Source organism: Marmota monax, unplaced genomic scaffold (genome assembly GCF_021218885.2).
Source record: "Marmota monax isolate L192 unplaced genomic scaffold, Marmota_monax_Labrador192_F-V1.1 WCK01_AAM20220418_F8-fsc00171, whole genome shotgun sequence".
NCBI classification, from domain to species: domain Eukaryota; kingdom Metazoa; phylum Chordata; class Mammalia; order Rodentia; family Sciuridae; genus Marmota; species Marmota monax.
In genome coordinates, this window is record NW_026694658.1 from 3,268,350 (window position 1) to 3,283,725 (window position 15,376).

The following is a 15,376-nucleotide window of genomic DNA, read 5'->3' on the forward strand; positions in this document are numbered from 1 at the left end:
AGTTTTTAATATATTTCAGTTCATACATTTTTGTGTAGCTCAGCTTTCCCTACATGAATGACAAGATTTAAAAAAAAAACAAAAAACCTGCAATAACTTGAATAAAGACAAGGAAGTGAGAAGAGGGAAGAGGTGTGAGAGAAATAAGAATAAGGTTCCAGATAATAGCATTTGATGTAAGACATTAAGAGATGTCAGCAGAAAACAAAAAGACTAGAACTTTGTTTAACCAATATTTAAGCAGGATGTTTTCAACATATGCTCCCATGTACTTGCCCTCAAGAAGTTTACAGTTTTATAGAGGAGACAGCATATCTCGAACACAAGGTAGACTGTGTTAAGTGTCACAAAAGTGCAGCAAAGCACAAAGAGGTTCAAATGAGGAAGAGATCAAAGCCAGTTATGAGAAGGAAAAGTAGGAAAGGTTTTTATGGAGTTGGTTGCACTAGTGGAACAAAATAGCAGGATTTCAGCCTGTGAGAGGAGAATAAAATGCAAAGGAGGAGTTCTGGTTAAGGAAATAGTAAACACAGAATCACGAAAAGGATGAGGGAGAAAAAGAAATTAAAAATATCTCCTACACTGAAAGAGCATCACCACAAAGGGCAGGGCTGGGGTAGTCCAGACCAGGAAGCTGGTTCACATAATCTTGGCAGAAAGGGTTCCATAGCACTTCTCCATATTTGACAGATGAAAATTTTGGAAATCAACTACAGAAATATTTTAAGGTGTCTCTTTAAAACAGGCAGCTACTCTCATAGCTAGCCTAGGGGGGCAGTAAATATTAAGTATCCACCTTTAATTTTGACCTATTCACTAAACCCAACTATTGCTCATTCTTGGATCCCCTTCAGTATAGGCAACAGGCAAGAAATCCTTCTTCCCTCTCCTCCTGCCCAAGTGTAAGTTTTCTGTCCCAAAACCATAAGAAATGAAGGAAATAATGTTATGAAAGTATCTCTCCCCATCACCCAAAGTAGCATGAGTAAAGAAAAGAAGTGCTATGTTACATTAATCAGACTAAAAAAGTTTAAGATCCCAAGTACTTACCACCCTCTCCCTACTTTATCCAACTCTACCTTACCCGTTACTCAGTACCTTATCAGGGCCATCTGAATCCCTCTATGCACCATTATAAACTACTATAATAATTATTATTATGCAGATAGTGGATCACAAGAAGCTCACCCTCAGAAGGGAAACTAAAATAAACAGAATCCTTCAATAATAGCTCTACTCACACCTAGTCACATATCTTTACCATTTATACATACACACCAACACAGAAAATTATATACACTGGGAAATAAGACTGAAAGCAGGCTACAGCCTGCTGGAAGAATAATGAATGCCAGGTTATTAAGTTGGCATTTTAATTCAGTTGACAGTAGGGAATATGCAAGTACCCAACAGAGGACTGACAAAATCAGAGTTATGCTTTTAGAAGATTACACTTACCACTGCAGGTAGGATGGTAAATTAAACCAGGAAAAATTAGTCAACAGGCCATGTAATCAACTTAGGAAAGCAAACTCTAGCAATAAGTGAAAAAAGAAAAAAAAAATGATTTCGACAAAACAAAGAACACCTGTAGGAGATCTCGCCACTTGCTTGGGGTTGAATGATCTGGGATGACATGATGCACATACCAGAAAGCTCACTTAGGAGACTCAGGAGGTTTAGAGTGCAGGAATGAGACTGAACTAGAGACAGCTCTCAGGTGTCATCCATAGAAGTGACAGGTGAGTCCAATAAATCAACCTCTCCAAAACAGACTGGTAAGAAAACAGTAAGCTAAAGATGCAACCTTAAGAAAGAGCTACATTTTGGAGAGGAACAAAGCTGGGTCATGGAAGGGAGTTGGCTACAGTCTCAGATAAAGAATAGTCAGAAGAACCAGGTAATTAAATATCATTCCAGGGGACAACATTTCAAGAATGATACTATCACTCATATCACAAAATCAAACTGTAAACAAACAAAAGAGCCATTAGATTTGAGAAATAGGAGACCATTTGAAACCTCTAACAATATAAAAATCAGATGTCCGGAAGTTAAAAAAACAGAGGCAATGGCGATACATAATATTTTTCAATATGGCAGTAAGAAAAATGAAATTATTTACATAGAAGAAAACAATATGTATATTTAATTCATAGTTAATAACAAAGCAACCATTATGATCTTTGAATTAATTACAAAGTCAACAATGACAGTCAGTGGATCAATCTCCAGAAAACCATTAAAACCTTAAGTATCTAATAATGACCCTAATAATTCCCTTGAAAATGTAAAGATCTAAAATAGAGACCTGCATTTCAATGTTGACAGGAAGAACCTAATATCACTAAAGAGATTTTCAAAACTATACTGCATCTATGGTTCTTAACTTGACACATACTTTGCAAAATTTTAATGTAAAGAGTCACCTACTCAACAACTGGACAAAAACAACATACGAATAAAATATTAAAAACATTTAAATACTAATACCAATGAAACTCTAACAGGGTAAGATTAAATTCTGTTTAGTTTTACAACTCAAATTCCACAATAAAACTTTTACAAGACAAATTCTAATTCTCATTCAACAATATTTATTATGACCCAACAGCAAACAAAAGTTTGCATTTGATCTTTGAATTCAAAAAAAAAGAGGATCATTCTTGAAGAGCAAACTAATATATGGCTACTTAAAAGGAAAACAATTAATTGTATTTATATATTTGTGATATATATTTGTATATAAATGATTTCTAGAATGGTACTACTATCAAGAAACTATAGTATTCATTTCAAAGAATCCCCACCAATATTTTGTTCTGGAGTGCAAAGACATACCCATTCTCTCTCTCTCTTTTTTAAAATATTTATTTATTTATTTATTAGGTGTAGATGGACACAACACTATGACTTTATTTTTATGTGGTGGGGAGGATCAAACCCGGGTCCCGCCTGTGCTAGGCGAGCGCTCTGCCGCTAAGCCACAATCCCAGCGCCGACATACCCATTTCTTAAAAAAAACTTAGGGAAATATCCAAGGCTCTTGAAAATGTTAATGTAAGCTGGATGTGGGGGCATATGCCTGAAATACCAGGGACTCAGAAGTGTGAGACAGGACTTCAGCAACTTAGTGAGACCTCTCTCAAAATAAAAAATAAAAAGGACTGGGCTCAGTGGTAAAGTGCCCCTGGGTTCAATCCCCAATAACAAAAAGAAAAAAGAAAAAAAAAAAAAAAAAAGTTAATGTGAAAAAACTTAAAGCAAAAATCACTTCATTCAAGGGACAATGGACTCTTAATGTTCTATTACATGCTGTGGGTGTTAAGTTACAAAAGTGAGGTCAGTTTGTGAAACTTATTAACCTAAACATTTAAGATTTGAATACTTGGGGGCTAGGGTTGTAGCTCAGTGGTAAAGTACTTGCCTAGCACATGTGAGGCACTAGCTTCGATCCTTAGCACCACATAAAAATAAATAAATAAAAAATAAAAGTCTTATTCCATTTACAACTAAATATATACATACATATATGTGTGTGTGTATATATATATATACACACACACACATAAAAGATTTGAATACTTTTCTATATAATTCAACAAAAAGTGTTTAAAATACCAGTCATATTTTCTATCCTAATGAGGAATTACCTGTTGTCATAGATCCATAACACGGCAATATCAACAAGCCATCTAGGGTGGTATCTTGAACATCATAATCATAATCAACAGACTCCGCCATTTGAAAAAGTAACTCACAACTTTTTTCAATTTCAAATTGGCCTGAAATGGGAGGAAAGAATAACTTCAACAATTAAACAGCAAAATTAATTTAAGGATAAAAATGTCTACATTAAAATTATTTTCACCTAGTAAGATTTTTTTTCATCTCTCATTTGATCGAAAGGAGATACAAAAAGGAGATACACTCTAAGGGATTTAAATCTCTAAAGGAATAAAAATGTTATCATCTTCAATTCTCTCGTTTTGTTAATACAGAATTTGGGGAAGACTAAATTGTTACACTGGGGAAATTAGTTCAAGAGATACTGAACTCAGGAATATTTCAAAATACTTAAATAATCTCCAAAAGGCAGAGAGATTGTTACGACTCACTTCTGACATTACACAAGGCAGTGTAGAAAATGAGCAATGGAATGACGCATTCCTGTTGGTAGAATGATGCTTCTTGAAAAGTTACAGTAGTCTTGAGACTTAACTGTTCTATTGTTTTTTGTTGTGGTTGTTAGTTTTGGTACCAGGGATTGAACCCAGGGGTGCTTAACCACTAAGGCACATCCCCAGCCCTTTTTTATACTGTATTAGAGACAGGGTCTCACTGAGTTTCTTAGGGCCTTGCTAAATTGCTGAGGTTGGCTCCGAACTTGTGATCCTCCTGCCTTAGCCTCCCAAACTGCTAGGATTATAGGCATACACCACTGTGCCCAGCTTAACTGTTCTATTTTTGACCACCAAAAAAATGCCACAGACTGTTGAGAGCCACAGCCGAAGGGGCCCCAGCAAACTTCCAGCTGCCGGCTGATGATTGGCTCACAGCGGCCCCAGCAACATCTAGCTGATTGGCTCCTCGGCCCCAGCAACATCTAGCTGATTGGCTCCTCTGCGGTGATGCTCATTGGGCTGTTTCCCTGCCCTTTCAGACCACGGAGCTGCTCATTGGGGGACTTTTTTGGCTCCGCCCACGTGACCCAGCCAATCGGCCTCAAGAGCAGGAGGATTGTGGGAGGTGGAGAGAAGCTTGTGTGGGAGAGAGAGGCTTGGGGAAAGCCGGTGGTGGCAGTTGAGGCTCTGAGGGTTTTTCCTGAGAGGCTGTTTTGTTTGGCGTGTGTGGTTCTAAAAATAAAGTTAGTTTCTTTTGACAAGTGGCTCCTGATTGTGCCCAGCCAGACTGCGGCAACAGACTAGTCTATACTACCCAGATTCTGCATCTTATGTACTATCACATAGTACTATCCCATCCCTCAAAGAGAAAAGAAGTAATGAGATAGCTTTTGAAATAATAGAATTAATCATTTAGCCCCAGGACTATTTAGTCAGGTTATAGCTATATGTAAAGTAGACCAAAAAGTAATACATTCCTACTTAATTTCTAACTAAAGGGTCAATACATTTTACATATATTTACTAATGAACCTGACGTTTTATGAATCTTTAATCTAAAACTATTCTGATAATCATAAAAAGGCAGCCATTAAGAGCCCAGATATCCCAATAGAGGTAACACTCTAATCTAGTGCCACATTCCTTGCTTACAAATAGCAGACTTTAGTAAGGTACAGGGGCATATGCTTATAGTCCCAGCTACTCAGGAGACTGAGGCAGGAGGATTGCTTGAGCCCAGGAGTTCAAGGCTAGCCTGGGCAATATAGAAAGACCCTATCTCAACAAACAACAACAACAAAACCCCACAAAAAGTAGACATTTTTAACAGCAACAACAAAAATCCAAAAGTAGAAGACATTTTTAAACCCGGTATGGGACACTTACCAGTCAGAAAAACCAAGATGTCTCCAGCCATTTCATTCAAATGGATATCCATGGTCACTTTCACAATCTAAAGAAAAAAAATACAACTGTAATATACTAATAGAAATACAGTCATTCCCCTACTACCTTGTCCCCTTGCTCCATAGAAAAGTTAAATTTGGTTCTCAAAAGTCCTAGGACCCTAGAAAATATACAATTGATCAATACATGAAAAAAAAAGCTCAACTTCTCTAGTAATTAGAGAAATGCAAATCAAAACTACTCTAAGATTTCATCTCACTCCAGTCAGAATGGCAGTTATCAAGAATGCAAGCAACAATAAGTGTTGGAGAAGATGTAGGGGAAAAGGCACACTCATACATTGCCTGTAGGACTGCAAATTGGTGCAACCAATCTGGAAAGCAATATGGAGATTCCTTAGAAAACTTGGAATGAACCACCATTTGACCCAGCTATCCCACTCCTCAGTCTATACCCAAAAGACTTAAAAATTGCATACTACCATGACATAGCCACTTCAATGTTTATAGCAGCACAATTCACAATTGCTAAACTTGAGGAACCAACCTAGATGCCCTTCAACAGATGAAAGGATAAAAAAACTGTGGTACATATACACAATGGAATATTACCCAGCATTAAAAGAGAATAAAATTATGCATTTGCAGGAAAATGATGGAGTTGGAGAACATCATGCTAAGCGAAATAAGCCAAGCCCAAAACCAGGGACCAAATGTTTTATCTGATAAGTGGATGCTAATCTGTAATGAGGTGTGTGGGTGTGTGTGTGTGTAGGATGAGTGGAGAAACTTTGGATGGGGCAAAGGGGAAGGAGAGGAGGGGCAAAGGGGTAGGAAAGATGGTAGAATGAGATGAACATCATTACCTTAGATACATGTATGATTGCATGAATGATGTGACTCTACTTCATATACAATCAGAAAAGCAAAAAATTCTGCACTATTCTGTACAATGAATCGAAGAGCTTTGTACTGTCATGTATAACTTATTAGAACTAAAAAAAAAAAAATCCTAGGACCCATGAGGGCTGTCATTAAAATAGTAGAGAACAAATGAATTACAACACTACACAATTAACTAGAATCACAGATACAAAAAAGACATAAAAATGACACCAAGTAATACCGCTTGAATATATGCAGTATTTTCTCTATCTCGTGGACCAATCAAATTGCAGAATTTCTCTCTGACTGGATAAAGCCTTCCAGGTATATCAAATATTGGACAATTTCCAAAGAATGCAGAGAGCTTGGCTAATTCCATTGTTGCTGACATTACCACCACCTTTAAATGCTCCTTCCTATTAGGAGACTTCTCCTGAAATAGCTTCTTCAATAAACCAAATAAGATATCCTGAAAAGAAAAATAAAGTCTAATAAGTCACAAGTGCATCTGCCAATCAAACTACTTTAAGTAGATTACTATCCCAACCAAAGAACTCCTATTTTAGTAGAGTAAAATGTAAGAGAAGGCAATTTTCTATTCAGTAAAGAGCAAACCCAAACAAGTAAACTACGTGCTAATTTAAAAAAATAACAAAACTGAAAATATATTAAAATACTCACTGTAGTTAGAGTTCTCTCATGGGCTTCATCCAAAATAATGACACTAAACTTGGTAAGATTTGGATCTCCCAGAATATGTTTCAGTAAACATCCATCAGTCATGTATTTGATTGCTGTTTCCTAATGTTCAAACACCAAAGTATATCAACTTATAACATCACAAAAATTCACTACTACTTCTACAATGGAATTTTTAACCAAATTGTCCAGACATTAAATGATTGAACCAATCTGATTAAATAAAAGTGTATATAAAATAGTCTAACAAGGACAGTAAATTATGAAACTGTGTGGCCTATAAAGATAAGGAACTAAGATGGGTGTTTGGGGATAAAGCAATACAAGTAACCATTAAAGAGATACAAAGAAGTCACTGGAAAGTGACAAGACAATGCCATTGCATCAGGTAAGCAAGGTGTGGGAAACAACAAGGAAATTGGATTCATCTGCTCTCTTAGCCACTACTTAGAGGATTTAGGGGGAAAAGCAGAGGAAATGTTAAGTGTATACCACTCACTCTCTTCTCTCCCCTACCCATTCTATTAAAAAGAAAAATAAAAAAATAGTGTCACTTAACTAGCATTAAATTGAGGTAAGAATACAGCCCAAAAGTTAGCGATAACAGCATTGACATTCATAAAACAAGCGAAAGGAAAAAGAAGGAAAAATCCCCAGGCATGAACACTAGGAAGGAAAAGACAGTATTCTGGAGAAAACTATTTGATAGCCACTTCTATTAGAAACCATATGTAAATCAGGGATTGTTTTACATCTGATATAGGACTGAGAAATCCTGAAGGAATTTAAACTACCTGTTTATTAAAAAGAAAACAATTTTGAACTTGGTGGCATGCATATATAAGATGCTTAATAAATACTAGCTGCCAGAGCTGGGGTGGCTTAGTAGTATAGTACTTGACTTATCTAGCATGCTTGAGATCCTGGGTTCAATCACCAACACCACACACAAAAAAACACCTTGCTGACCTTGTTAATTAACTTGTCAGTTTCCATTGACTTCAAAAACACAAACACACAACACTGAATAAACTTTTAAAACATGCTAAGTGAAATAAGCAAGACACAAAGTTCAAAATATTGTGTGATTCCACTTATATGAGGTACCTAGGCTAGGCAAATTTAGAGAGTAGGCTCTGGGTGGGGTGGGAATGGGGAGTTTATCCTTTAACAGAAACAGAGTTCTTGTTTGGGATGAGAAAAAAAAGTTCTGAAAATAGTGGTGATGGTTACAACAGGGTTGTACAGTACTTAATACCGCGGAATCGTATCTGAAAGTGGTTGAAATGGTAAATTTTGTCATGTACACTTTACTACAATAAAATTTTTTTAAAAAATATAAATATAACCAACATGTCAAAGAAACTTAGGGCAAAAAAGAAAAAAGAGAGAGAGAGAAATAGAATCCTAACAAAAATAAACCTGTCACTTAAAAACTAATTGAACAGGGAAAAAATGGGATAAATACCACACTGCAGAGGTAAAACATTAACAATGAACAACCAAAAATTAATTCTAATCTGAGGCTTTGTTTCTTTAAAATATATATGGAATTTTGAGGTTAAGAACCTTTTAGAACATTTTACTCTTGTTCTATAAATTGACAGTAGTTAAACAAATAGCAACAAAACTTTTATACCTTAGAGCTGCAATCATCAAAACGAACTTGGTATCCTACTTTGGATCCCAAAGTGCATTTCATTTCTTCAGCAACCCTCTGAGCAACTGATATGGCAGCTACTTTTCGTGGCTGAGTCACACCAATCATACCATGCTGTGAAAACCCTATCAAAATCAGGGGTTAAAAACACAATGTTAGTAATTGCTTCCACCTACCAGAGCTAAGTCAATAAATACAAAGCACTTTAATATTTCTAAAGAAAAATCTCACAAGTAAACAACAATCACACTATGGAAATAAGAACTCATATTCATAACCATTCTAACTATATATATATTTTTTAATTAGGTTTGAGGGACTTTTGTTTTCTTATGGGGTGTTTTTTTTTTTTTTTCTAATTTCTATCTAAAGACTTACTCCAAAAAGCCAAGAATTTTAAAACATAAGAATCCATAAAATTGGGGCTGGGGATGTGGCTCAAGCGGTAGCGCGCTCGCCTGGCGTGCGTGCGGCCCGGGTTCGATCCTCAGCACCACATACAAACAAAGATGTTGTGTCCACCGAGAACTAAAATAAATAAATATTAAAAAAAAAAAAAAAAAAGAATCCATAAAATTTCAAATACTTCCTAAAATAAATCTACCTTTTCCACAGAAGTGAAACTGGATTTAAATGTTCTACTGGATTTAAAGATTCTTTTTTAAATTTATTTTTATTTTTTAGTTTTAGGTAGATACAAGATCTTTACTTTATTTTTATGTGGTGCTGAGGATCAAACACAGTGCCTTACACATGCTAGGCAAGTGCTCTACCACTAGATCCACAACTCCAGCCCCCAGATTTAAAGATTCTTATAGGCATTTTTTTACCCTTCAAAAATCTCTGGAAATGGGGATGCATCTCATAATCGATTTTTTTTCTTAATAGTACATAAAATAGTGGTGTGTCTTAAGAGATGTCATGTTAAATTTGATACATTAGAATAAGTTAACATAAATTTTTAATTTTAGCTAGGTGTAGTGGTGTAGCCCTGTAATCCCAACAACTCATTGAGGCTGAGTAAGGAGGACTGCAAGTTTAAGGCCAGTCTCCACTTAGCAAGACCCTGTCTCAAAAAATAAAAAAGACTGTGCCCAGGAATACCAAGTTCATCCTATCTGAAATCAGCTCTCTAGCATGTGCTCTCTATAAATAATACAAAACACCCTGAATTTCACTTCAAATAAAATCAGTGCAATCACCTTATGTGGACCATTTAGCATTTTAGTATTATTTCAGTGTAACAGCAAAGTAATTGTTGGAAAAGTGAAAAGTTGGTTATTTGCTCAAAGAGAAAATAAATAATTTGTTATTTTCTAAAAAAAAAAAAAAAAAATAGAAATAGGATACTGTGTAGGTTGGGGAGGATAGGTTGATGGTAGAACACTCCTGGTTTCTGCCAAAAAGAAAAAAAAATTTAATTTTTATGTGAATCAATTTTTTTTTAATTGGTTGTTCAAAACATTACAAAGCTCATGACATATCATCTTCCATACATTTGATTCAAGTGGGTTATGAACTCCCATTTTTTACCCCAGATACAAGTTGCAGAATCACATAGGTCACACATCCACATTTTTACATAATACCATATTAGTGACTGTTGTATTCTGCTACCTTTCCTATCCCCTACTATCCCCCCCCTTCCCTCTCGTCTTCCCTCTCTACCCCATCTGCTGTTGTTTAATTCTCTCCCTTGTTTTTTTTTTTTCCCCTTTCCCCTCACAAACTCTTATATGTAATTTTGTGTAACAATGAGGGTCTCCTTCCATTTCCATAGTTTCCCTTCTCTCTCCCTTTCTCTCCCCCCACTCGTCTCTGTTTAATGTTAATCTTTTCCTCATGCTCTTCTTCCCTGTTCTGATCTTAGTTGCTCTCTTTATATCAAAGAAGACATTTGGCATTTGTTTTTTAAGGATTGGCTAGCTTCACTTAGCATAATCTGCTCTAGTGCCATCCATTTCCCTGCAAAATCCATGATTTTGTCATTTTTTAGTGCTGCGTAATACTCCATTGTGTATAAATGCCACATTTTTTTAATCCATTCATCTATTGAAGGGCATCTGGGTTGATTCCAAAGTCTAGCTATTGTGAATTGTGCTGCCATGATCATTGATGTGGCAGTATCCCTATAGTATGCTCTTTTAAGGTCCTCAGGGAATAGACCGAGAAGGGCGATAGCTGGGTCAAATGGTGAAAGATTTATACAATGAAAACTACAGAACCCTAAAGAGAGAGATAGAAGAAGATCTTAGAAGATGGAAAAATGTACCCTGTTCATGGATAGGCAGAACCAACATCATCAAAATGGCGATATTACCCAAAGTTCTCTACAGGTTCAACGCAATGCCAATCAAAATCCCAACGGCATTTCTGGTAGAAATAGATAAAGCTATCATGAAATTCATATGGAAAAACAAAAGACCCAGAATAGCAAAAGCAATTCTAAGCAGGAAGTGTGAATCGGGAGGTATAGCGATACCAGATTTCAAACTGTACTACAGAGCAATAGTAACAAAAACAGCATGGTACTGGTACCAAAACAGGCAGGTGGATCAATGGTACAGAATAGAGGACACAGAGACCAATCCACAAAATTACAACTTTCTTATATTTGATAAAGGCGCTAAAAGCATGCAATGGAGAAAGGATAGCATCTTCAACAAATGGTGCTGGGAAAACTGGAAATCCATATGCAACAAAATGAAGCTGAACCCCTTTCTCTCGCCATTCACAAAAGTAAATTCAAAATGGATCAAGGACCTAGGTATCAAATCAGAGACTCTGCACCTGATAGAAGAAAAAGTTGGCTCCGATCTACACATTGTGGGGTCGGGCTCCAAATTCCTTAATAGGACGCCCATAGCACAAAAGTTAATAACTAGAATCAACAAATGGGACTTACTCAAACTAAAAAGTTTTTTCTCAGCAAGAGAAACAATAAGAGAGGTAAATAGGGAACCTACACCCTGGGAACAAATCTTTACTCCTCACACTTCAGATAGAGCCCTAATATCCAGAATATACAAAGAACTCAAAAAATTAAACAACAAGATAACAAACAACCCTATCAACAAATGGGCCAAGGACCTGAACAGACACTTCTCAGAGGAGGACATACAATGTACATGAAAAAATGCTCACCATCTCTAGCAGTCAGAGAAATGCAAATCAAAACCACCCTAAGATACCATCTCACTCCAGTAAGATTGGCAGCCATTATGAAGTCAAGCAACAATAAGTGCTGGCGAGGATGTGGGGAAAAGGGTACACTTGTACATTGCTGGTGGAACTGCAAACTGGTGCGGCCAATATGGAAAGCAGTATGGAGATTCCTAGGAAAGCTGGGAATGGAACCACCATTTGACCCAGCTATGTGAATCAATTCTATATAATTTTGCTCTTTACCAACCTTACAGAAAGTTTTTTCCGTACTGAAGAGAAAGACATTTTATGGGTAATTTGTTAGTTGGCTTGGTGTCAGCTGAGTCAGGGAATAAGTATTTACCTGATTATGCGCTGAAGAAACACTAATGTCAGCAACATATGTCAACATTCCTTTGCCCTCAAAAACAACAGTTAACAGCTTATTATAAGACGATCTTCTTCTATAGAAGAAAATTTACATCTACCTGTCACTCCACTATAATATTATGTTAAAAATGGAAAAATTTATCACCCGAACTAATTACTGAGTCTGAAATAAGCATAAAGAAGAAGACCTAGGGAGAGCATGCCAAGAGAAGTGGGACTGTAAACAAGGAGTGGGCATTTATGCGACACAGAAGTCCTATTTGCCCGAAGGAGGCAATTTTTAAAATACTTCCAATAAAATTACCTGCTTCATATAGATATTTTGGGAGTTGAGTTGTTTTACCACTTCCTGTATTTCCAGTAACAATAAGGAATGAATTGTCCCTCACTGCTTGAATAAGTTTTTTTCTTTGTTTCTGAATAGGAAAAGTTGGAGTAGTTCCTCCCTCTTGTGATGTGCATCCTTTCTCTTCTGGAACAATAGAAAAACAATTGTGCAATTTAAAGATACTTCTGATGATATCTCAGAATTGAAAACAAAAAAGCAATAGAATTCTAGACCTGGAAGGGATCGATTCAAGACTTTTCAGTTAAACCAACTGTACAATTCGTAAGTGAAGCTTTGTAAGTCCGGAATAACTTTTTAGTAAAATCTAACATCCTCAGCAGTGGTTAAGGCGTAACTCAAAGTACTTGACAAAGTAGGTCTAGCACAAGGCAATGTAGGTGCATGCATACCTACACAGACGCACAAAATCCAATTTTATTAAACAATAGACCAAAAACTGGAACACGGCAGAAAACTCTCAGCTGAATTAGAAGCCACCTGTGTTTGCTTCTGATTCACGGTTCAAGTTAGGTCCCTGTTCAGAGTGACTGATATCCCAGAAGGCCAAGTGGTGGGTAACCATGGAAACTGGCTCCTGGAAACTGGCTCCCTTCATACCGTACCCAAAGGCAGGCTGGCGGCCCGACGAAGGGGGTGGGGGAGGATGAATGGATAGAGAACAAAGGCTTTATGAGCCTGTTTAACAGAAGAACGTTTTTCGGCTTTGGGGTTCACTTTTTTGTCCCCAGCGAGGTTTTCACCCAACTTGGGTATGGGACCGCCCCTCTCTAAGCCAAAGTGCTCACTGGACGCAAAGTTCGCCTCCGGCTTGCAGGACCAGGAGAACGCCCCGGCTTCCTCCCCTACTCTTCTCTACTGCCATAAACAGACTTTTATCCCCCCAAACCCCCGTGCCGTAACTCCCGCTGGTTTCCGTAGCGTCCCGCGGACCGCACCTCTATCAACGATGGAAACAGCAGAGGGTCGCTCTTCCCGGAGCTCTCTTGACCGCTCACCCTCCTCCAGCCGCCTTGGCGCCCTGCCCGCGACGGCGGGAAACCGGGACATAGACCTGGCCCGGAGCGGAGGTGAGCACGTCCACTGATCTGGGGAGATGGGAGGGGAAAGGCGAAGACGCGGCTTGATGACGTAGAGGTGTTTACTTCCGCGCGTGCGACTCAAGGTGAGGGGAGGGGGAGCGGCTCGATGACGTGGCGCGTGGCTAAAAGCTCCCAGACCCGTGTGCGGGGCACGGATCGAGGCCGCACCCCTGGGGGTTTCCCGCCAGCTTCCACGCACGTTCCGCTTCGGGCCGCAGAAGCGTCCTGGAGACACTAAAGGCCGGTTCCTGGTTTTCCTCTTGGGAGTCAAGAGGCGCAAAGACACCTCCTTTCTTCTCCAGTGTGGTCACTTGCAGTCTCTTCTGCCTTCACACAAATGACTTGATGTGACCCTTTGCCAGAAACTGGAGCCATTCTACAGTATGGCCTTCGGCAGCTCATTCTCACTTCTATGGATCTGAAATGACCTGTTCAAGATGCTCAGTTCCTGAGTTGCCGGGCTGAACTTCTCATTGTTTCCAAAGTTTACTTCTCCCCATGCTGTTTGATTTTCTTCATACAACCTTGCATGTAACTTGTTTGCATGTTTTCCCTTCCCTTCAACTAGACGGCAAAACACTGTAAAAGCCAAAACTGTAGAACACCGTTGTTCACCCAGCAGCCAGCACGGTGACTCAAAATGGGCAGTCGATATTTGTTGAATTCTCTGGATAAATGAATGAATAATTGATCTTAGGAGTTGATCTTAATAGATGTACATTCGTTGGAATCCTCAATAACTGATAAGAACCTGCCAATTTTGTAAATAATGTCGACTATAACAAAATCAACAAAATATAAAGAAGATTGCTTCTTAGACTTTTCAGTCGTTCCTGCTGTGGTAATTAACCAAAACCTATTACCAAAGAGGTCAACTCAACCCAGAGCAACGGTGCAAGCCGGAAATCCCAACGACTGGAGAGACTGAAGCAAGAGGATCACAAGTTTGAGGCCAGCCTGGGCAAAGGATCCTTGATGTCTCAAAAATGATGATGATAAATGGTGATGATAGCTGGGGATGTGCTCAGTGGTAGAGTACCCCTGAGTTCAATCCTCAGTACAAAAAAATAAAGGGCCGGGGTCGGTGGCAATGGCAGCTTGGCAACTTAAAACTGTCATTTCACCATCAACCCCTCTCTGAACAGACTTGAAAAGACATACTATAAGGTTATTGGAATCCAGGATTTAGCTGAGATTTAGTTTGTACTTATGCCAATTCCTTTAGAATGGGGCTGATCAACATCTACTAAGATGCTTTTTTTTTTTTTTTTTGGTGGTGCTGGGGATTCAACCTAGGGCCTTGTACATGCAAGGCAAGCACTCTACCAACTGAGCTATATCCCCAGACCCTAAGATACAATTTTAGCAGATATGAATGACACCAAATCTGGTAGAAGTAGAACATCTTAAGTTTAAAACTCTCATCCATTAAGGGCATCTCCCAACCTCTGGATTCTGTTGTGAATTCAAAATATTACAAATCAGGAAAACAAAACAAAAAATACAATACAGACAAAGGAAGGTATTGGTGACTTCAGTAGGTATTTCAGTACAAGGCCAGTTATCAGTGACATAATAGAATCATTTTCTTAAGAAAATGTATAGAATCACCATGCATAGTGACACATACGGGTGATCAC

General features: G+C 38.0%; 1 protein-coding gene across 2 annotated transcripts in view; it reads right to left on the bottom strand.

Moving 5' to 3' along the window:
- Dhx40 (DEAH-box helicase 40) overlaps positions 1–13,776 on the bottom strand; it is a 45,277-nt gene extending 31,501 nt beyond the window's left edge. Inside the window, exons 1-7 of one of the 2 annotated variants that reach the window (XM_046423232.2) lie at positions 13,593–13,776; positions 12,613–12,780; positions 8,754–8,899; positions 7,097–7,216; positions 6,657–6,884; positions 5,511–5,577; positions 3,654–3,785 (exon numbers count right to left, since the gene is read on the bottom strand). In XM_046423232.2, the coding sequence (XP_046279188.1) occupies positions 3,654–3,785; positions 5,511–5,577; positions 6,657–6,884; positions 7,097–7,216; positions 8,754–8,899; positions 12,613–12,780; positions 13,593–13,704 (973 nt within the window). In that variant the 5' untranslated portion in view covers positions 13,705–13,776. Of the gene's footprint in view, positions 1–3,653; positions 3,786–5,510; positions 5,578–6,656; positions 6,885–7,096; positions 7,217–8,753; positions 8,900–9,976; positions 10,171–12,612; positions 12,781–13,592 lie in introns of those variants that run through there. The other variant, XM_046423234.2, reaches the window with a different exon arrangement.
- Between the last annotated feature and the right edge of the window lie 1,600 nt (positions 13,777–15,376).